The sequence below is a fragment of the Aquarana catesbeiana genome, linkage group LG03 (assembly GCF_042186555.1).
Source record: "Aquarana catesbeiana isolate 2022-GZ linkage group LG03, ASM4218655v1, whole genome shotgun sequence".
Lineage (NCBI taxonomy): Eukaryota > Metazoa > Chordata > Amphibia > Anura > Ranidae > Aquarana > Aquarana catesbeiana.
Window position 1 is genome coordinate 221,261,924 of NC_133326.1, and position 24,418 is coordinate 221,286,341.

Below are 24,418 nucleotides of genomic sequence, written 5' to 3' on the forward strand. Positions count from 1 at the left end.
TTGTCTAGCGATTTGTAATTAGCTATAGAGTTGTTGCTGTAGCTGAATACAATATTTTTTTGGGTAGCTTTAAATCTCTAGTGTGCCAGTGTCATCAGCAGCCACTTCGGATAACAATAATAGTTACTAAATTTGGCAATTCTGTAGCTAGCTCCATTATAAACAATTAGCAATGGAGCTAGAAATCATTTAATTTTTTCCAATTTTGTAGTTGCTACAAATTGCTGCTACAAAACCACACATAATAACTAACATTCCCATTAATATAAAAGCAACAACCGATAAAAGTGGATGTGGCATATTTAATTGGTAAATATATTAATCTACAACAGAGAATGCAAAACATTGACTTCTAATATACTGTATATGCAGCTCAATGATTGCAGTAATAATGTTAGACTATAAAACATTTTTGGCACAAGGTTGATGTGGATGATCTAACATTTTTTTGTGCTGCATAATATGTTGTTCCTTCAATGGTACACCCCCTACAAGGCTTGTGTCTCTCGCAGGATCACTAGGGAGATGGAGGGGTGTTGTAGAGTATGAAGTATTCTTTGATCTGACAGAATGGGTTTATTCAGTCTCCACATTATAACTGACACAAATGGCATGATTTTATGGAAACGTACAGACATCAGGAGTGGCCCAGCCAGTTGAAAGTATTCTCACTTTGGAGCTATGGGGTAGTTTTTAAAGTTTGACGAATATATGATCAATATGGCTAAAAGAGCCATAAATATTTAAATAGAATATGTAGTCAAGGGACTAAGTATATTTTTTCTTTGCATGCCATTATCTAGCTTCTTGGTCGTGTCATATCTAAAATTTACTCTGATCGGATATTGGCTAGCTCATAGATTTGTTTTGTCACATAAACAGGTCAGTTTTCTCTAAGGTGACAAACCTAAGATATCCTTTTTCTGCAAAGATACTGCTTGCTATTTTATATAACAGATAGGGGGTCTCACTAATTTGTCTTTGTTAAAGGTCAACTGACGTCCAGTATTAAAACCCCTATATTGTAGTGGTATATATGTATTGAACAATTAATATATACTTACAGGCTACAATGTTTATGTATCTGTTCTTAATTTTGTTTTCCGGGTGGTTTGAACTATCAGATGTTATTCCCAAATCAGCAGTGCAGTTTTGAACTTCCTGCAAATAAACAGAAATTGAGCATTTGCACAATTAATTTAAATGTGTTTATTGGGTTTTGAGATACATATATACTTCAAGAAACTACAAATACATTTGCAGACACCATAGGAAGATATCCTAAAAGGCATATCTGACCAAGTAACATACAAAATCAAAAATCATAGCAATATAATTATTGGCAAGGGCTGTTACGTCTTGGTGCAGTAGAAGTAGTGTTAGTAGAAAATTGCAAGGAAAATTGCCATGTAATGCCATGTAAATAAGCAATCAACATATGTTTATGACTCCCAGTCAAAATATTCCTCTCACCAATCTAAAAAGGTGAGTCATCATAAAGAGTTAAGTATGGTGTAATGTTCATATAAATCACATAGAAACAAAGGGTAATATAACAAAAGTTACCCGTGACCATGTCAGTTTAGATAGTGAAGAAAAGGAAGGAAAAAGGAGCAACAAGGAAGAAATGAAAGTGGGAATGTCAAGGGCAGCCAAGGTAACACCTCCCAGACCTCATTCATCCACCGATAAATATTGTACCCATGGTTGTCAAATCTTGTCAAACTTGCCCTGGTTATTGTGGAAGGTGCAAGACAATACATCATTAATCATCATAAAGTTTAATTCTTGTTTGATATAGTGAAACGTTATTGTTGACTGGTTCTAACAATGCTCTATAGCTATTCTAGCAGCTAGAATCATGTAGGAGATCAAGCGTTTTTTTTTTTTTTTTTTTTAGGAAAATCATTATCCCGTTTCTGAAATAGAGTGATTTCTGGGCTTCTGGTAATGTTCATGCCTGTTATGCCCTGTACACACGGTCGGACATTGATTGGACATTTCGACAACAAAATCCATGGATTTTTTCCGACAGATGTTGGCTCAAACTTCGATTGTTCTGAACGCGGTGATGTAAAACACGTACATTGGGACTATAAACGGGGCAGTAGCCAATAGCTTTTGTCTCTTAATTTATTCTGAGCATGCGTGGCACTTTGTGCGTCGGATTTGTGTACACACGATCGGAATTTCCGACAACAGATTTTGTTGTTGGAAAATTTTATAGCAAGCGCTCAAACTTTGTGTGTCGGAAATTCCGATGGAAAATGTGTTATGGAGCCCACACATGGTCGGAATTTCCGACAACAAGGTCCTATCACACATTTTCCGTCAGAAAATCCGATCGTGTGTACAGGGCATTACTGAACAAATTAAATTACTCTGATTCAGAATCTAGTTACCTTGGGGCACTGCCACCAAATATGTACCATTGTGCTTTCCTGGCCACAATTTCTGAAACACCAGGAGGAGGCCTAGGAATTGATCTTAACTATACTAATTGGATCAGTACACCAAAATGGATACTCAGTGGTGTTTTGTAATTAGATTCCATCAGAGCCGTGCTAATAGAAGTTTCAGAAAGATTGTTGGCTTTATCTTGCCACTCTGATAATTCCCAAGAGATATTGAGGTCTTTTTCCCTGTGTTCCATATAGGAGAGCTTATGATCCGAATCCATTAATTGACTACATACTATCGAAATAGGACCTTTCACAGGGTTTCTAGTTTTACAAGAGCTCTCATAGAATGTCAAAGATAAAGGATGGTTGCTCTTTTTAAGTTTATTTCCCAGATAAGGGATACACTGATTATACCAGAATGATTCCGAGAAGGTAGTTGCAGTGCAGTTTTACCATATTGTAAAACATGCATTTTCTCTCCCCATAAAAAAGTCTCCTATGCCAAACAAGCCTTTATTCTCCCACCTTTTGAAGGGGTGTGGGGAAAGTCCTGGAGTAAACTCTGGGTTATTTAGCAGGGGAGAGAGAGGCATGTGAGGTAAGCAAAGTTTCTTCCTTGTCCACTGTCTGTCTCATATCACTAATTAATAAGACAGCGTGGGACATGAAATCGGAGGACACAACCTAATAGGAATTTACATCATTGCCACTGAGCCTACAAAACATGATGATGCTTCCATATCACCCTAGTGCAGAGTTGGGACTTAAAATTGTGGTGCATTTGCACATTTAAATGTACTCCGACTGCAATGGTTTTCTATGCGCTCTGACACATTGAATCAGTTTGAGATAATATTCTATTCCATGATATTGCATTGAATTTCTCTTACCTGATAAAATGCTTTAAGAGTCTAATGAGGGAATGAATGAAAAAATAACATAAATTTTACAATGCAAACATAAAGAGGAATGATTAACAAAACGTTAAATGAAACATAACTGGTTAGAATTATTGCCAAATTTCTTGGGAGAATAAGCAGGGACCATACACAGGTACTGGTTGGTTTAAGAATGACATGACTGATTTATGGGTTTATTCATTAAGGCAAAGAACACATTTCATATAAAAGTGGTCTGTAGTAACTCTCAGTGATATGAATTTAGTCAGCCAAAATCTGATTGGTCGATTAATACTGTGCTGTGCTCTTTGAATGGCTTTTTTAAAAACCCCAGTGATACTCCCGGGAGAAGAGGCTGTTTGTGGATGTTCATATTGGAAAGTGTATGTCGCTTTGCTAAGTGATTGGTAGTGAAAAAGATGAAGCTGTGTTAACTTTGAATAACCAGTCATTTGTGAGAGGAATTTTGCTAGCATGATTGGGTATTCAAAGTGGACAGCTTCTCCTTATTTACTAATATTTACTTTGCAAAGTGAACATTACCTTTTCTAGGTGAACAGCCTCTATTCCTTTAGTAAATCAACTCCACTATCTTGAGCATGTATTCTTTATACGCGGTATGCTGAAAACGTAGAATCATTCATATGCCATGGGACAACACCCACAAAAGGTTTGCTAAGTAACAGCAGATCTACTTTTTTATGTTTTTTTTTCTCAGGCATTCATATAATATGGTTGAGCCTGAATCATTTTATATATGTTTGTCATACTCAAAAGACACTTTAGTGTATGGTCTTTTTCAAATAGAATTCATGAAAAGTTAACACATTTCAATGATTTTCAGTGAATTATCTTATTCTCACATAAAATAAAGATTTTGGTTATGTTAAAAAAATAGAAAAAAGAAAAAATGTATGTATATATGACCAATACAGTACATAAAAAAAAATCTGCAAATAAGTATGAAAATATGACATTGGGTTGTTATAGGATGCCTTTTGCAAGCTTGACTTCACCTTTACTGTTTTTTCTGTTGTATTCCTTAAAGCTGAATTTTACCCTTAACAGACTGATAACAATGAATGTTCTTTAACAAAAGAACTTACATTCCACAGTAATAATTACGCCACCAAAATTAGTATATGCTGTAAATTTCCTCCAGCATTGCTCTTGTTTCTTCTTGCTGGAGACCCCAATTTTGTTGAAGCCCAGAGCAGTTGCTTCCTTATTGGAATCTCTACCCCTCTCAAAAACTAAATGTCACACTATCTGTAATTAAATTATGTATATTTCCAGCCTTGATTGTACAGGTATGTCTTGTCGAAGTTAGAAGGGAAGGCTGACAGAAGATACAGTGATTCAGTGATGAAGTTTAGAGGCTATGGTTGAGGGAGAAAGGAGAGAATATCAGGGAGATAATATAAGACACTACCCTTGTAAGTTTAAAGCTGGCTATACATTAATGATTTTTTTCATTCAACCAGCAGGTTTGCACAAAAACAAATGACCTGATTCCCCCATCCACACACTCAATGTGGAAGGGGCAATCACTCCCGCTGAGCTATTGTGTTCTGATGGCGGGAAGCCTTCCTTGCTGTCAAAACACACTGATCAGTGTTGCTGGCTATAGCAAGCAGTACTGATTTTTCAGGAAAAAACAGACAGGCTGGTCAAACAGAAGTTAGTCAGTAGATTGACTTCTGTATAACCAGCTTGCCTATACATGGATTGAAATTTGGCCCCACTGGACTGGCTGAATTTTGATCCATGTATGGCTGGCTTAACTCTTTTGTGTCTCCCTGGCAGCAGAGTTTGTCCTGTCACCTCTCACCTCTCTTGCTTTTATTTTCTCTCTCCCTAATCTGTGTTCCTTCAGCACATTATGACATTCGTGTTGCGTTCTTCCCCTTCAGCAACAGTAAATCTTAAAGCTGACAGCTGATCTTCCTCTAATGGTTTTGATTTTAGGCACTGCTGAGAATAGAGAGCAACTGAGCATGTGCAGAACAAGTTGAGATAGTTAATTACTGGATTTTAAACAGTATAGACACTTATTTTTAATGTTTTCAGCACTTTACCTGCAAAAGAGGCCAGCCTGAAGTGATCTATCAGGAATAAATGTTCTGATTAAACTTCCACTTCAAAGCTGGAGTCCAGAAGAAAAATTTGGGGGAATACTGCACCAGCCTAATATAATGCCTCTAATGAAGCCAATCCCATGTTCTGCTGGCTGCTGAAATAATCCTCCCCTAAGTGATGCTAGATACTCTCTGGAACTGTGATCCCCTGGTGCTACAAGGATGAGAAGCTACAGCTGTGAAAAGAAAAATGTAACCTCTTGCTATTTCCTTCCTATCCCCTCGGCCATTCACAAAACTCCTAGTATTATTTTCCCAGAATGCAAAAAAAAAATGTGAATGAAGGTGGGGCAAAAGAATCATAGGAATGCTCCCCTCCATTCACAGAATGCCTTGCAAGAAGGGGAGGGTGAGTGGTGCAATTTTTCAATGTTGCAGCCACAGCCTCTCATCTCTACAGCACTGGCAGATCACAGCTGTGGGGAAGTATCTGGTATCGCTTAGGGAAGGATTTTTACACTAGTCAGTAGGCAGAAGAATATGGGATATACCTCATTAGAGGTGCATTATTACACTGGTACTGTATGCTCGAAAAAAATGTTTACGTATATAAGAAAAATTATGTACTAACCTTGCCTTCACCCTAAATCTATAAAACTGGATATATTTCTCACTGTACTGAGCTAAAATATGCCTTTAGACCTACAATAACACAGGAAAACCTACCTCGAATTCTTCTGCAAATCCATTCCTTGAATGCAGGTCACGAACATGTTTGGGAAATTGCTTTAAAGGTATTGCTCCAACATCATCTAACATAAGAGTTAAATAAAAAAATACCAGCATCAATCAGCAGATATGACAGACAAGTTAATAAATGTGTGTAATTTTCTCAACTATTAAATAAAATTGAAATAATTTACCAAATTCTAATTTACATTGCACAATGGAAGACCTACTCTTTGTATTAAACTAGTGTTTAATTTAATTATACAGCAGAACTAAAGCTGACTCTATTATTCCAAAAAATGCTATTTGACCATAAAAATAATGTCGGCCCATGTTTTAGATAATGTACTCATTCAGCATCCATGCAAAAACGTATGTATATCACTTTTGTAGAGTACATTCTGTCAGTTGGGACTGCACTTTATAAGTTTGGGTATTCCTGATATGGTACATTAAAGCCTTCTGACCAGAATTACAGGTGCACAAATGTATGGAAATCTAACTGGTTAGGCATCGTTGCTATACAGTGCAGTTGCCGAAAGGGACAATGTGATTGAAGAAAATACAAACTTTTCAAAGTGAATTTTCACTTATTTTAGTGAATGAGGTGAAGCAAAGGGAAAATTCACTTTGCAGAGAATACCCAATCATGTGCAAGAAAAAAAAAAAAAAAAAAAAAAATGAATTTGTACTCACCCTTGATTGAATAACTAAATTCAGTACAGATTTACACGATGCAGTAAGATAAATTAAACTTCAGTTGGCTTAGTGAAAGAGGTAAAGTTGTTCCGACTTCATCCAATCATGTATACACAAAAAAATTTTTATTTTAAATTTTCCCTGCACATGATTGGGCATTCTCTACAAAGTGAATTTTCACTCTGTTTCACAACATTTAAAATAAGGGAAAATTCACTTTGATAAAGTCAGCATACTCTACTTGTTTGGCAAATTAACCCCACTAAAAGCTGTTGACACTTTTATATGCTAGCTTAAAGCGATATTAAAGCCTATTTTATTTTTGTTTATAATAAAAAAGAGGTTATACTTACCTGTAATGGTACTGCACAGAGCGGTCCCTTAACCTGAATAGTATTGCACAGAGTGTTCCCTTACCTCCTCTTCCCCCACTGGTGCTGTCTGCTCCTTCTGCCTGTGGGTTCCCTCATAGCAAGCCACGTTCTATGGGGGCACCCATGCGGGTGCGCTTCTGAGCTGGGCTGTGTGCATCCATAGACACACACAGCGCACCTCGGCCACACCCCCATTCCTTAGTCACAGGATTTGACTGACAGAAGCAGGAGCCTATGGCTCCCACTTCTGCGTGTGTGTCTCCTGTGAGACCAGGAAAAAAGCTGCAGCCAGGGCAGGGCTGGATTGCTGACAGGTAAGTGTTTAGGTGGGGCGGGTAGGGGCAACCCTTAGTGGAGAGTTTTATTTTACCTTAAAGTGGTTGTAAACCTCATTCATAAAATCTGAGCAAAGCACATATATCTGCAGTGTTTACTTATCTCTCTCCATAGCGCTGAGTGTCGTTTCTCTCTGGTGCTTCATTCCTCTGTTATCAGCATGGGATACTTTTGACAAGTTTTCCTGACACATGAGATACATTTGTGTCTAGGGAGGGAGATAAGCATGGAGTTTGTCGATTCAAAACACAGTTCTTCTGCTGTGAGAAGGGGGGTGTGTGCCTTTCCTTCAATCAGCCCTCACACACTGTAACCTCAGCCTCTCCACCCCCTCCTTTGTGATACTAACAGATGAAGAAGGATTTTAACACATTTCTGTCCCTTTGAAGGGGTGTAGAGATGAGAGGGCTGCAGATAAACAAGTAAAACCCATGTTGGAGGATTTTTTCATCTCTGTGTATCATCTAAGGCTGTTCACTTCACTGGGAATATGAGAGGGTTTACAACCACTTTAAAATAGAACTTTACCCATAAGAACTTGATAAAAAAAGAAAGTTGTTAACAAGCAACATACATTCTACATTATTAATTATGCTACCAAAATAAGTGTGTGCTGCAAATTCCCTCCAGCAATTCCTGTTTCCTCATGCTGGTGCCAACAATTTCTTGAAGACCAGAGCAGTCACTCCCTTATTGAGAACTCGCACCCTCTCCTTTGTCTCAAAAACTATGTATCACTTGCTATTAAAATGTGTACATTTCCAGCCTTGATTGTATGTTTTGGCTCAGCTAGAGGGGAAGGCTGCAGTAACTGGCTGTAATCAGTTTCACATCTACTGATGCCTATGAGCATATCAGGGAGATAAGATAAGACAGGACACTATCCTTGTAAGTTTAACTTGTATGTATCTCCCTGACAGCAGTATTTGTCCTGTAACCTCTGCTTTTGTTTGCTCTCTCCCCAACCTGTCCTTCCTTGGCACAGTCTGTGTCATTCCTGTTGCCCCTCATAAGCAGTAAATTCTGAGGCTGTCAGCAGATCAGCTTCTAGTAACTGATTATCAGCACAGTCCTGAAAATACAGGTAAGCTGAGGCTGTGCAGAGCAGGATGAGGCAGTGCCTTTTAACAGTATAGGCACTTATTTCAAATGCTTTAATGCAGAGAATACATTAAAGTAAAACATTTTAGGACTTTAGAGCCACTTTAACAGAAGGCAGACCTCTCATTTATGTGTCTTCACATTTTCATTGCTAAAATCTACACGAGTTTTAAATAGGCACTGCCCATTTAAAAAGAGCAGAGACACACTGAATTATATAGAATTTGCTGCAACATAACTGCTTTAAAGCTGTTTTATAGCAATTATATCAGTCCAGAGGCAGAGCTGGCAAATGTAGTTCATCCCCCCCCCCCCCCCCCCCACAGGAGACGCTTGGTAGATTGGATTCTCTGTTCTTTTGCTTAGACTCTGTGAACAACCTTGGCCCCTCTGACACACCTGGTTAAACAAAAGTTGCTGCAAACACTTACAGGAACACCAGTATAGATTGGTCAATGTTAAATTAACTCAGTGTATTGTAACGGGTTGCGTTAAATGGCAATATGTACATAAATGAGCAATTAGAGAAATAGATCAACCACAATTCACTAAACATTATGACCACTAGGTTATAGCCCTTAAGAATGGCGTTCTATATGGTTGAATTGTTCAATACCTGATAATCTATAAAACAGCAATAAACAATGGCATAGAAAACAGCAATGACAATGGTGATCAACACTGCAATTACTTTTCTGCAACCAGTAAGTTATGCTGCTTAGAGTGTATTCTGTATGAATTACTACACTAACACCCAGACCTTCCTATAGAGGTGCCTCCTACTCTTGACAACTAGCAAAGTCCTTACAGAACAGCTATCTGAGGAGACAGTTCTTTGCCTGAATTCTTTAGCCAGCTAATGTTGGGACCCGATCTTTTGGTGGTGCACATAGGTACAGTCCCAGCAAAATCTGCATGCAGTTGATAAGCCCAGATAGCAGGGATAACTTGTCACAAATTTGTTGCAGTGTTGAATTGTAATTCTTGTTAACTTGCGGCACATTTTCACTGCAAGTTGTATACCTTGAAGCACAAGTTCTAGTTGACACTTGAGCAAAGAGCAAAGTTGCAGTGGTGAGTCTATAGCAAGAGCTCTGCAAGTCTACAGCAAGCTTGCACAACACAACTGAATCAGAACTTACAGCAGACTTGCAGAATGTTTGCAAAGCAAGTTGATCTGGAGTCATGCAATGTGGACTTGCTGCAATTGTGCAACAAACTTGTGAAGTCTAGCAATAGCTTAGCAAATCATTTTCAAACTTGCAGCTGAATTTCTTCCTATCTGATAGGCTGCTAGTTAGATGGCTAGTCCCTATACACTCAGTAATAAGATAACGACAGCAATGCCCTCTCACTAGTCACAAAGATACAGCAACCATGGTCTCACTATTCAATCATCAGCTCACATCTGGATTTGACTGGAGGGGGTTCTAATCATCCCAAAGCTAAGTCCCAGCACTCTGCTGATGTAGGCACTCTGCTCACGGATCTGCACTGCTCTGGTCCCGCACAGCTAAGAGACACTTCAATGGCTTAGTCCTTTTAATCCGGTCTCTATACAGGCTCAGTCTCCCTGGTGCTAGGCACAGACTCCACCAGCCACAGGTCTGCACACCTTGGTTTCCAATACTGGTCTGCAACTCAAAGCCCCAGGAAACTCTGCTGCTCCCCTCCTCTATTTGAAAGGCTCTTCTGGTGCTGTAGCTCAGTCTTATCCATTACCCTGGTGCACTGCTCCTGGAAACTACATGTCCCAATGTCCTTTGGAGGAGTCATCATCCATCCTCCCCTTTACTGCCGCTGCTGCCAGGAGGAGGGAGGGGGGATCATACACAGCCCACTTTCCAGCAACACAGCAGCAGGAAGCCTGAGTGCCCCTCTGGCCAATGAGTACCCAGCCACACAAATATGGATCCCTGCCAACCTGGTGATAGGGACAGCAAATTACCTTATGGTTTTCACTTTAATCAGTCAAAAGTGCAGAAGCTTGATCTGTAGTGATTGTTTTTATGCTTTGCAAAATTATGCATAGACATGAAGCCATCTGATGTAAGGTAGGTTCCACACATAACCACTGGCTGACTGCTTTTGGGTGGTTGGACAATCAGCCAGAATAGGGAAACTGCTGGGACACAAAAATGGCTCACAGTTTCACTGAATTGATCACTGGGAATGATGTGAACCATAGAGATATGGTGCTATACCCAGGACTAACAAATGCTTTCCTAGAGTTTTTCGTAACTTTATATATGACAGCACAGTCTCCTTCAGCATGCTATGGTATAATAGTATATAATGTAGAGGTATAGGGTTGATTTAATAAAGACAAATAGATTGTTCATGTTGCAAGGGAAGTGGCACTTTGTTCTTGCAAAGTGCCACTTCCCTTGCAAAGTGAACTAACCCATTTGCCTTTAACAAATCAACCCCATAGAAACCCAATTTAACCAATGTTTTTTCTGCATGTGTTGTTAATAGCCAGGCTTTATATTCTGTCATGGTTTACAGACCCTAGGCAATCCCAAAAATAACAGATCAGTAAATAATGATGTGAATTGTTTAGTAAACTGTTACGTATATTAGCAAGCAATAGTTCTTTTGTGCAAGTCTGTGATTTATAAAATTAGAAAGAATTCAGAAAATCACTGGATGGAATATTGTTTCACAGTGTGGGTATTATATAAGTAAGTGTTTTCTTTGACAAAGACAAATTAATGCATTGATGCAGAGCTGTTATTTATATCAACAGATGTTCACCATTTAGACCACCTAATAACTTAGTCTTAAGATAACAAGAATTTGTTGATATGATATTAGTGCCCATCTGTTCTGTTTCATAGATCAGTTGAAATGCATACTAAAATTGAATTATCTTGTAAGCTTAAACGAATAAAAAAAAAAAAACCATACGTGCAATGCCATTTTCACACTTAAAAGACAGCATCTGGCAGCAGGTGTGTGTTTTATAATTAGTTTCAAATACAGTAACAAGCAATAACACCTAAATGAAAGCGCTGGAGTATTCACTCAGTAAACCAGCTGTGCAATTAAATAAATAAATAAATGTTACCCAATAGGCTATACCTATGTAATATGTTTAAGGTAGTTTCAAAATTACACTTGCACAGCAAGCCTATTGCAGTGAAAAAATACATTTTAACATATAGTTTCAAGAAAAAAATTACTGTATATAATAGTTTGCGTAAATAAATAAAAGTTCTGTAGAAATGTTAGGAAAGACACAGCAAAATTATATGTGAAGGAAAAAAGCTATTTTGAAGATCTTTTGTGTCTATATTACTAATAAAACATTCAGCAGTAAAACAAAAGATTGCTAATATCAAGGTAAAGCAGCCATCCTATATTCTTCCAACATTATCCTCCACCATCTTCAATGTTTCTCTGGAATCTCTGATTGCGGGAAGGTATTTTGTGAGGCTGTCACCAAATTTTGACAGACGTGTAAATAAGAAGTAGCCAGTGGAGGGGATTGTAACATACTCTTAAATGTAAAATGCTTCAATATCAAAACATCCAAAATGATAGCGTAGCTCTGCCTCCACCCAACACATTTTTTTATGTTTGCTTAAAATGCATAGAATTTGGTGGCCCCTATTAAGTTTTAAGGGAACTTCCCACTAGCACATATCGGGAACCCTGTGCAGGAAATTCCATCCTTCTGGCAAAAAGTCGCCATCCCTCACATACCATCAAAGTTGTGCCTGTGAGCGAATCTTTGCGCACCCGATGTAACTGTTATATGAAGGAAGCTTTCCCTAGGGAGAGTGATATTATTAAAGCTTGCTTGAGGGAAAGGCACTATCCAGAAGGACTGATCACAGGGGGGGGTTGATATTGCATATAGTCATTCTAGGGACTCTTTGCATGATGACATCAACAATAGGAATACAGTTCAGACAAGAACTAGGCAGAGGAGGGACTTTTGGAGCGAGCAGTTTTTTTGTCACCTCTTTTTCTTTATACTATAATAAGATTGTGGCTATTATCAAGAAAAATATTCTTAATTCAGATTGTAGCCTTCGAGAGGTTATGAAAGGTGGCTGTCGTTTTTCATGCTGGAGACCCTCTACACTAGGCCCTTTGTTGTCTCCCAACCTTTTCTCTTTGAAAAAAAGGCTTTATTAGGTTTTGGGAACACATTACTGGGTCCTTTTATATGTGGTATGAACCTCTGCAGATTCTGCACATATTATACACAGAGTAAACAAAGCACATCTTTCTCTGCTGGGGAAATCTTTTCTATTGGACAATACATCAATTGTAACAGTGATATGTGGCCTATATGGTACAATGCACAAAATGTTCACTGCAGCACATAAGATGTACTATACGTCCATTGAAAATTAGAATCAGTGAACATTTTTGTGACAGCATTAATATGAATGAAACCTAGATATCACCAGTTTCAAAACATTTTAGTTTTTATGGTATTGAAAAAAGTAAAAAACACACATACAGGCTTTTCCTAGAGCGAGAGGCTTGGTGGATTCACAGTCTCAACACCAGAACACCTAATGGTATAAACTTAAGATGCGATATTAATTTGTTTCTAAAATTACTTTTATTAGTCATTGTGATGGACCACCTGGCACCCAGACTGGGTGCCTCCAAACAGAAAGTAACAGAATTTCTCTCCATATTAGAGTAAAATCCGACCAACAGATTTTCCCTCTACTCTTATTGCAGTGACAACTAGAACATTTTAGAGTTCCCCCTTACTTTCTGTCTCTGTGCGACACCAGCACAGTAATAAAAAATAATTTCTAACCCTTTCTCAGAAAAAAATGTTTTGGCTATAGTTTGTAGAACTTTAACTATTGAATTATATTTATATTAAAAGGGGGATTCACTACTTACATATTTGGCTTTTAATTGTTAAAAACAAGTAGAGGTTGCTATACTAGCAGTGTTGACAGAATAAAGTGCACTGTGCATTCTTAATATCTGTGATAGCCAAAATTAGGACTTTATTATGCTTTGCTGATGTCTGCAAAAGCTGCAGTCATGTATATGCAGGAATTTCTGAATGTGAAAATGATGGGCAGAACTGATATTCCCCGACTTAGAGAGAAGTCTCTTGTGTTAACCTAAAATTTCTATACATTTTGACCGTATGTATATTTTCTAGTGTTTGTGAAACCAATACAGTGGTACCTTGGATTACGAGCATAATTTGTTTCAGAAGAATGCTTGTAATCCAAAGCACTTGTATATCAAAGGGAGTTTCCCCATAGGAAATAATAGAAACGCAGATAATCAGTTCCAGTGGCACTGCTAGTATATGCAGTACCACATGTAACCAAAGGTGGGGGGGTGCCGGAGACATTCGGAAACACTCGGAGAGCACTCAGAGCTGCTTGGATGCACTCAGAGAGGTTCCCGTGTGTTTCCAATCGACTCCGAACGGCTCCAAGTGTCACCGACGCCCTCGCACCTCTGGCCAAATGCGGTACTGCATACCCCAGAGGCTGGAATCCTGCTCGTTTTGCGAGATAACGCTCACAAACCGAGTCAGGATTTTAAAAAAATAATAGCTCGTATTGCGAAATGCTAGTGAACCGCGTTGCTCGCAATCTGAGGTATTAGTGTACTTGTTTTGGCTAAAAATACAGAAGTGAAGGTTTAAAACTCATATCAACTCATATTTTGTTGTCTAATGTTGGCCATACATAAGTTTAGATTTTAGGATGAGAATAATTGTACAAACATTTGTACAAAAATTCTCTGCACATTCGATGAATAGACAACTGTCGTTCGAAAATTGTCTTTTGCTTTTAACATTCAATTTTAAAATGAATGTAATTTCTGAATGATAACCACATACACTGCCCGAAAATTTGTTCAGTCAAGAAAAGTTTTCTTTCTCCCTCCCTCGAATTTTCCCATTACTGAGGTCAAAAACGAACATTGATCTATCCCCACTAATGATTAGAAAATCAAACGAATGTTCTTAAAATGAAAATATTTGAGCATTACACGTCAAGCTGGGGAGATTTCCCTTAATTTCCTGTCCTAGAGATGTAACAAAAAAATGAGAAGAAATCCATCCAAAGTAAACAGAATTCTCATCTTAGAGAGCTGACAGAAGAAAAGGTGTCCACATTGGAGGGCTTTCCCTCACCTCTTGCTTTGGTGACAACTCTAAATTGTTGGATTTCTCCACCAGGACGAATAGAAAGATAATTCTACTGGCTATGAGGTCTGAGCCCTCTGGAACTAGGATGCTTTTAAAAGGCTAACACAGATATTTAAAACTTTGTTTGACCTGACCCCCTAGGCTACAGTATGTGTAGCAGGACCCCAAATGGGTGGCAGATGTCACCAGATTCTCTCCCACTATAGTGCAGAGGCAGGCACACTGCAACAGTCCATACACTCTGGCTCATTGATCAGCCTAGGGGTTTGTCTTTTTCTGTATTTTATTGCTTAACGGAACTGAGAAGGGGATCTGGGGTGGTGCAGGATACTCCAAAATGCTGAGATAAAGGTGTCAGAGGACAATTCTTTAAACTACAGCAGAACAGTTTCTTTTCACTCACAGCTGGGGACTGTTAGATATTTGGTAAACCAACACAGTAAGACTGGAATTGTCTATGGATCAGTGGCGGCTGGTGCTCAAAATTTTTGGGGGGCGCAAACAAACCGAAAAATACTGAACCCCCCCATCAATTGGAGCCTCACTGTGCCCATCAAATGCAGCCATTGTGCCCATCAAATGCAGCCACTGTGCCCATCAATTGCAGCCATTGTGCACATCAAACGCAGCCACTGTGCCCATCATATGCAGCCATTGTGCCCATCATATGCAGCCACGTGTGCCCATCATATGCAGCCACGTGTGCCCATCATATGCAGCCACTGTGCCCATCATATGCAGCCACTGTGCCCATCATATGCAGCCACTGTGCCCTATCATTTGCAGCCACTCGTGCCCATCAAATGCAGCCACTCGTGCCCATCAAATGCAGCCACTTGTGCCCATCAAATGCAGCCACTTGTGCCCATCATATGCAGCCACGTGTGCCCATCATATGCAGCTATTGTGCCCATCAAACGCAGCCACTGTGCCAATCATATGCAGCAACTTGTCCCCATCATATGCAGCCACTTGTGCCCATCATATGCAGCCACGTGTGCCCATCATATGCAGCCACTTGTGCCAATCAAATTCAGCTACTTGTTCCCAGTATACGCAGCCACTTGTGCCCAGTATACGCAGCCACTTGTGCCCAGTATATGCAGCCACTTGTGCCCAGTATATGCAGCCACTTGTGCCCATCAAATGCAGCCAGGCAGGACCCCCGGCTGTCACTTCACTAACCCCCCTCGGCCGGTTCGGCGGCACTTACCGATCCTGTGGCGGGGATCTGCTTCTCTCCTGGAGTGACGGGGCTCTCCTCCTCTTCTGTAGTGGTGGGAAGTGGCAGCTGCGGCTGCAGCTCCTGTGTCCGCTTGGCTCCTCAGACTTCCTCCGCCGTGTCTCCTCTTCCACCAAAGCATTAGGCATCCAATAGGATCGCCTAATGCTTTGGCCAATCGGGAGACAAGTCTCACTGACCTGCCTGCTGATTGGCAGGGAGGAACGTTAGTGTGAAAACAGAGAAAATTAATTTGCTATGCCACACAACAGGGTGGGATCAGGACGCAGTGCTCTGCGCCCCGAGCCCACCCTATTTTGAAGCCTATTAGAGCCTCTGGCTCTAATCACGTGCCTCAAAATACACACCCCACCTATCCCCCCATAGTATTTCATGTGTCGGGCGTCATGAAAGGGGCAGGGCACATGAATAGGGAGGGCGGCGGAGGTGTCAGGGGGGTGGCGCCCATGTGCATACAATGCACGTGCCGCCACTGCTATAGATTCGTGGTTGGGAACCATGAAGCAGCTCGTAGAACAGATAGGCTAGACGGGAACTGTCCAAAGCTTCACAGCCGGGGATCATGAAGCATCTTGTAAAACAGATAAGCTAGACTGGAACAGTCTATAGGTTCATGACTGGGGACCATGAAGCAACTTGCAGAACAGATAGGCTAGACTGGAATTGTCTATAGGTTCACAGTTGGGAACCATGAAGCAACTTGTAAAACAGGCTAGACTTGAACAGTATATAGGTTCACAGCTGTGAACCAAGAAAAACTTTGGCTAAATAAAAGCAAATTATGTTAAAAAACAAAAAACAACCTTTTCTAATTTGGATGGATCCCACTCCTTTGAAATTAAATCTTTCATAATCTACAAAACGTCAAGGGGAATTTGTTTGATTAGTTGCACATGTGGCAAATAATATGTTTGAAAGACTAAGTGCAAGTTGTGTGATAGGATAAGTCAACATTTACATGACATTGCATCTAAAGGGCCTACTAGCCAGCTCGCACAGCAATCTGAAAAGTATTACAGTTCAACCCCAGCGGCCTAAAGGTCAAGGGAATTTATCACCTGAATTGGTCCTCAGACAAGGTGTTTTCAGAAATAGTTTTTATTAAACTGAAGCAAGTAAACATAACAGATACAACCATGAAGAACATTTTGCCATCATTAAGATTCCAGTTCAAGTAGGAGTAGACAAGGTGGTTTTGATCAAGAACTTTTTTGGAAGGATTTGGATGTGGAGTATTATGCTTGAGAGCTGGACCCAGGAGGCTTGAATAAAGATAAAATTCTGTGTTTTATTATGAGGTTGCTCTCTCTATGGCTGACACACCGTATAATGTTCATTTAATACACATTTTCCTGTCCACCTTGTAGGATTTTTTTTCTTTCCCCTGGAGGGCTGTGCTTTAATTTAGTGATGGTGCCTGCTTAGCTGTTATACAATACTAGGCTTGAAGTTTATATAACCAGGAGGCAGGGTTGACCCCTGAGTGATAATCTGGAAATTTGGTAAATAAGTAAAATATGTTTGTGAAGGTTTGCCTTAACTCAGCCAGACTGACATAATGGTGAAAGATTCCTATTTAAGTATGCACCTTTAAATGTGGGTAGATGGGTATGGTGCTGTAATTGCATGTAAAGCACTTGATTGTCACAATGTCTGTATAATTGTGGATGAAATGTCTTGCTGTACATCCGACTTGTGGCTCATATTCATTACACCCTGATATACTCAGTAAAGATGTCACCTTGACTCTGGTGCCTCCAGTGGTTCATGCAACAATGCAAGCAGCAGCTTGGAGGAGGACTGCATACAGTGAGTGATGCCATCAAGCCTGGCCAACCTGCTTACATTTTGGATGGCCTCCATGAGTTTTGGTATCTCAGTCAACCTTGTTCTACTTGTGTAAGGTGGACGTAAAGTGAAAGGTAGTGAGGGCGTAGCCTGGACAGTGATGGTGTAGGACGCATGTGAGCTGAGCTCTGCTCTTGGTATATCCTGCAACAGCTATCCTGTGCGCCCATCGCTGCCTTTTCACATAATTTATTAAAGGCTTGTTTCTCCTGGACTCTCACTATCATGTCCCCACCGAAAAGGAACACTGCAGCCTCCTCATCGCTAGATAGATATCGGCATCAGGACTGGGACTACGAGGAGCAAGATGGTGACTCTGCAGCCCCAACTACAGAGCACGCTGCTGCTGACACCGCCAAGGTCCTAGAGGCTATTTCCACATGCCAGTCCACCCTGACGTCCAAAATAGAAGAGATCAAGGTGGACATATCTCTTATCAGGCAGGACATGACCAAATTGAGGGACTGGGTCACGGAGACTGAGACCAGAATCAGCCGCGCGGAGGATACTCTGTACCCCCCTTCAGCACTCCTCCAAAGCAATACAATGTCAAATACAACAATTAGCCCAAAAGCATAATGACCTAGAAAACCGGGCTCGCAAATAGAATCTCCACTTCATTGGGCTCCTGGAGGGTTCTGAGGGCCCTGATCCCGCAACTTTCCTGGAAAAGCTCCTGAATAACACGTACGGCAGGGAGGCCTTCTCAACTACATTTGTGGTCGAGCGCGCACACCGCATGCCAACGTGCTGACCCCCAAGGGAACACCGCCATGCACCTTTATAGCGAAGCTATTGAATTACTGAGATCATGATGCCATTCTTCGCCTGACCCGAGACAAGGGCAACATCCCTTTCCAGAGCAGCCACATCTCAGTATTCCCTGATTTCTCAGCAGAGGTCCAGAAACAGAGATCCTGCTTGTTGACGTCAAATGGCACCTCAGAGCACATAATTTGAAGTACGCCATGTTGTTTCAGGCCCGTCTCCGTATCATGGGGGACGATCGAGCCCACTTTTTTGAAGACCCGGAGCTCGCCTTTGCCTGGCTGGATCAGCGAGATGCAAATAGAAATCGTCCCGCCTGATGGAGACCACCTTTCGATACCTAGTGTGGGTAAGCTTCCTCTTATCCGGGCACACCGCAGTGACTTGACCCACCTAGTATCATAGACATGGCGGTGTACCCGCAGCCTATGTCCTGAACACGGTATCCTTCTATTGAACGTTTTTCCCCCGGATCTTGGTAACGGTGTCCTTCCTACGTTTATCCAGAGGCCCACTCCCTCCCTTTTCTTTTGACAAGTCACTGGCCCCATGCCATATCCACCACACTGGGCACCACGTTATGGTAGAACTCTCATTATTGCCATTGTTCTTATTGTATAATGCTGTCTTTTTACCGTGAGCAAGCATACAGACCCTATCAGCTATCCAACGAACTTTGGAAAACTGTGCGCACGATGTAAGTCCTACCGCTGGGTCCTTCTCCAGCGAATGTTCGCCCCCTAGATTGACTATCACCCGTACTGTCCTGGAGACTCCTCTAAGTGTTAGTATGGACATTGTGGATCTGGTCACCCCTTTTGCTTGTTTTTTACCAAGACAGATCCGCGCAAGTTACTGGTACTATGCCCCAGCTATATTTGGGAAGCGGAGGGCTGGGTGGGGGGAAAGGGTATTTCATATGTTTTGGTTATGGTTATTTATTTGTTATGTATTCCTCTGTTCAAGATGTAAGTAGGCATGGTACATTTTGCTCTTAAGATGCTCTGTGATTACCTCTGTATTACGTGCAGGACCCTGCTCTGGGGACTGGTCCACCACTTCTTCTGAAAGGTATTTTAATCAATAGACTATGGCTGCCATGAAATTCCTTACATGAAATGTCTGTGGAATTCGGGATAAGCTAAAGCGCACAGCAGTGTTTGGCTGTCTCAAATCCTACAGGGCTGATATAGTAGTTTTGGTGGAGACGCATATTACTGGCCAACACCAACTTGCACTTAAACGCCTGTGGATAGGGTGGGCCTACCACGCCACCCACACTCCTTACTCCCGTGGCGTTTCCATTTTAATAGCCAAAACGACTCAATTTGGAATCCTTCGGTACAAAAGGACCCCCAGGGCAGGTTCATTTTCTTACACTGTACTTTTTGTGGTAAACCATTCCTTCTTCTGGCCTGCTATATTCCTCCGCCTTATAACTCTGCGGTGGTTAATGAAGGGTTCCTGTACATGGCCCAGCACCCCACGATCCCCGCCATTTGGCTTGGGGACTTTAATATGGTCCTAAACCCGACTACAGATTGACTGCACTCGAGCCTGACTACCCAGCTACCTACCACTACCTGACTAAGCCGTACACTCACAGAATTTTCACTGACAGACGCATGGCGCTTTAAGCACCCAGACACCCAGGCCTTTTCATGTTTCTCAGCGACACACTCTATTATGTCCTGAATAGATTTCATTATGATCTCAGATGTCCTGCTCCCTCTGCTGGAGGACTCAGGTTATCATGCCAGATTCCTGTCTGTTCACGCCCCATGCTGGGCGTCCATACGCCTGGCTCCCCAAGTTGTGCCCCGTTCTTGGCGCTTACACCCTTTCTGGCTGACCGCTCTAACTGACCAGGAAGAAATAAAGAAGGAGTGGCAGTTGTACTTTAACACCAATCAGAACACGGCGTCTGGGAAGCTTTTAAACTGCATGACCTCTCCACCCTGTCCAGACGTATAAATCGGCTGAAAGCCTCTTCAAAACTATTGCTCCAACAGGTCTCAGAGAGACTGGTATCAGTCACAGACGCATTCATGTCAGACCCCACGCCTGCTAACGTCTCCGCGCTTAAGTTCCAAACACGCATCATCTATCAATTACATATTGAAAAGGCTAGGCAAAAACTTTTCTTCTCCAGGTAATGGGTATTCGAACAAGGAGAGTGGGTGGGAAAGCTTTTGGCCTACTTGGCCCACCGGGATTCCAGACCACCAGTGGTGGTGTCCTTGGTGGGCGCACAGAGAACACCTATAACGGATCCCTCGCTGGTTGCAGCGGAGTTCCGCTCCTACTATGCCAATCTATACTCTTCCCAAGTAAACGTCACTACACAGGAGACCCAAGTCTTCCTGCAGAATATACTCTTCCCCCGGTTGTCTGAAACCCAAGTGTTAGCTCTCGAGCCCCCCTCTCTGCGGATCAAATTGCTGTGACAATAGCGTCCCTTACCCCTGCTAAAGCCCCAGGCCAGGACGGTTTGCCATTAGACTTTTATGCAACCTACTCGGAGGTACTGATCCCCGAACTTATGAAGCTATATAATCATATTTTTTAATCTGAAACCCTACCTGAATCACTTCGCCAAGAGGTGATCATTGTGCTACCTAAACCGGGCAAAAATCCTCAATACCCTGATTCCTACCGTCCAATCTTGTTATTACAGGTGGACGTTAAAATATTGGCAAAAGCACTAGCCACTAGCCTTAACCAAATCATTCTATCATGCCTGGGAAAAACACAGCCATGAATATTCGCCGCCTTCACATGAATCTCCAAGCTTGCCATGAGGCAGTTGGTACCACAAGCAGTGATAGCATTGGACACCGCTAAGACGCTTGACTCTGTACAGTGGGGCTACCTTTGGGAGTGCCTCAGAGGCTTTGGGTTTGGTCCTGATTTTGTCAAATGGGTGAAGCTGTTATATTTCTCTCCAGAGGCATGAGTGGCAGTGAACGGTTGGACTTCGGACCCCTTCGCCCTCGGGTGTGGAACCCGGCAGGGGTGCCCACTATCCCCACTGTTATGCGCACTTGCATTGCACTTCACATTTCACTTAGAATGAATCCAGACGTCCATGGTCTTCGGTTGGGCCCTCTTGTGGAGACGGTGAGCCTATATGCGGATGACATGATCCTGTACCTAGCGGATAGTGGCCCGTCTCTACAGACTGCCCTCTAGACCATTGAGGAATTTGGAAAACACTTAGGATTACGCATAAATTGGTCCAAATCACAAATTCTACCCCTAGACCTCTCTCCACCAACCAGATGCTCTGCTTCCCTCCCATTGAACAGGGTGTCCTTGAATCAATACTTGGGAGTACAGATTACTAGAGAGCCCCAATATATTATCAACAACATCGAACCATTATTCACCTTTATGAAAGCCCATACGCAATCCTGGGCATGACTCCCATTGGGGGTGATTGGGAGGGTTAACCTTACAAAAATGATCCTACTGCCCACGTTTTTATACATGCTTTGGTACTCCCCAGTTTTAACCCCTTCAAAAATCTTCAAAACGCTCAATAGTATTGTACTCTCAAAAACCCAACCTCTTCAGGAGGAGCAGCCCTTCCAGACTTCCATTCATACCACATAGCGGCCCAACTCTGATTTCTACCATCTCCACAAAACTGATGCCCCTAGATACCAAACCCTAATATGCAAGACGCCTGGCTGTAGCACTCAATCTCCACTGCAAGTACTATTTAGAAGCAAGGGAGGTAGAGAGGTTGCCAACAACCGGAACCTCCTGTTATCCCACCATAAACGCATATGGGAGATTGCGCTCAAAATAACCAATGCTGATTTTTTCCACTCACACACACCCTTGTGGCATTAAACCCAACTACGGGAACTGACCTTAATCCCAGACGTTGACATCTGGGCTTCTAAGGGGATATTATTCCCTTACCAAGTACTTACCCCTCTCGGAGTACGACATTTCCAATCACTGAAGGACGAATTTGAGTTGCCCTCCCATATGCTATTCTGATATTTACAGTTAAAACACGGTCTTCAAACCCAAATCGCAGACAGTTTCCCAAACCCGCCAACTCTATCCCTGGTGATCATAGGTACAGACTCCTCCAAACTGATATCCACTTTATATAATATAATACAAACTTGTTCGGTAACACGGATTATCAGTACGGCTAGAACCCGTTGGGAAGGGGATATATGCCCCATAGAAGAATCTGACTGGGACAAGATATTGGAAAACACCAAGAAGGCTTCTCCTAGGCTCTCTGAGTGCTTGACACAACTATACATTATACACAAATTGTATTTTACCCCGGCGAGAATTGCCAAATACCGCCCTAATTACACACACAAATTAAGTTTCTGCATGACCACATGGGGTCACCCCTTCAACTGAACCCGAAGCCATGTTTATTGGGCCTACTCCCAGACGTCTCTATTTATAAGTTTCTGGCCACCATCCTATACGAAACCCTCTTTAGTGCACAGAAGTTAGTGGCCCGACACTGGATGCAGACTATTAAACACACTATGCAGCTTGCAAATGATTGTCTTGAAGGGAAATGCTACATGTATACAGGAAATAAATGGCAAAAGAGACAGGTTACAGGTTTCAAATGGTTTATTGATTTAAAGAGGACTCCAAGACTGCTTTCCAGTAGCATAAAGGCTTCTCTCCCAACAATTGTCCCTATTAGCCTGGGAGTAACGTGGGGCCACTATGTGAGTGCAAGGGTGCTAGGGTATATCTTGGGATATACCTGGAACGCCTGGGTCAACTAAAAGCAAGGGGATGGGAATTTCACAGATAACGCTGAAGAAACATTTTGTGGGTGTTTTCAATGTGTTTTATCAGCATTTTCATTGACTTGGATTATCAGCAGTTATGCTTTTAGCAGCAAAGAAAATGCTGCATAGGACACCTTCATCATCCTATAGTGCTGGTCCTCTAGTGAGCATTTATGTGCATGCACACAGGCATTTGCATTATAAATGTGCTTGGCTAAGAATGGAGAGTGAGGGAAACACTGGCTTCAGCTGCTTTCTGTAGCTGCTGCCTTGTGGTGCTGAGCAGGAAGAATTCAATAGACTGGGTCAGGCTGCACTACACTGTGGGAACTGTAGTCCAGAGGAAAGAAACTTTACGCTAATCAGAGCTTTTGAACTGCATTTCCTAGAAAGAGATTGCGAGGAGGAGGGGAAAAATGCTGCATTTTCCCAGGCTGTAACGGACACAGCTTCTTCTTGCTGTGAGGAAGACCTGTACAGCGTGCATCATCCCTGCTGCATATCAGTGGCCTGAGCAGGATCTGAAGTACTGAGTTTGGGGGGGGGGGCAACAGCCAGAGTTTACCTGGGTGCAGAGCAGAGAGTGGACTAAGCTGTGTGTGTGACCGGATGGTGACCTGCAATATCAATGGGACAATATTTCTGGGACTGGTGTGCTGCTGCAGAGGGGTTTTACTATCTGCTGCTAGAGAGACTGAGCCCTTTAGGAACTGCCCATACAGCTATATAGTAGCCTTATTGGTGCCTGCAGGCTTGACTGGGACTATTCTCACATGCACCAACGGTACACCCCCCTACCCTCCAGGGATGGGTTGGGGAAATCTATTTGAATCTACCTTATAAGAAAGTAATCTACCGACACCGGGGTTGTCCCACCAAATATTATAAGGTCTGGGATAGGTGGCTGGACATCTCAGACACATGTAATGAATAGGCCTGTACTCCCGGACCAACATAGGGGTACAAGACATACCCCAAGTCTCCTGCAAGCCTTATA

The 24,418-nt window shown here is 41.9% G+C and overlaps 1 protein-coding gene across 6 annotated transcripts in view; it reads right to left on the reverse strand.

The window, feature by feature from the left end:
• The window catches only part of PTPRZ1 (protein tyrosine phosphatase receptor type Z1), a 375,560-nt gene that overhangs the window by 73,503 nt on the left and 277,639 nt on the right, over positions 1-24,418 (reverse strand). For 3 of the 6 annotated variants that reach the window (XM_073619801.1, XM_073619799.1, XM_073619798.1), the window contains 3 exons: positions 6,106-6,191; positions 3,293-3,313; positions 1,065-1,161 (listed from right to left, as the gene is read on the reverse strand). In XM_073619801.1, the coding sequence (XP_073475902.1) occupies positions 1,065-1,161; positions 3,293-3,313; positions 6,106-6,191 (204 nt within the window). The remainder of the gene's footprint in view (positions 1-1,064; positions 1,162-3,292; positions 3,314-6,105; positions 6,192-24,418) is intronic. The other 3 variants (XM_073619797.1, XM_073619802.1, XM_073619800.1) reach the window with 1 other exon arrangement.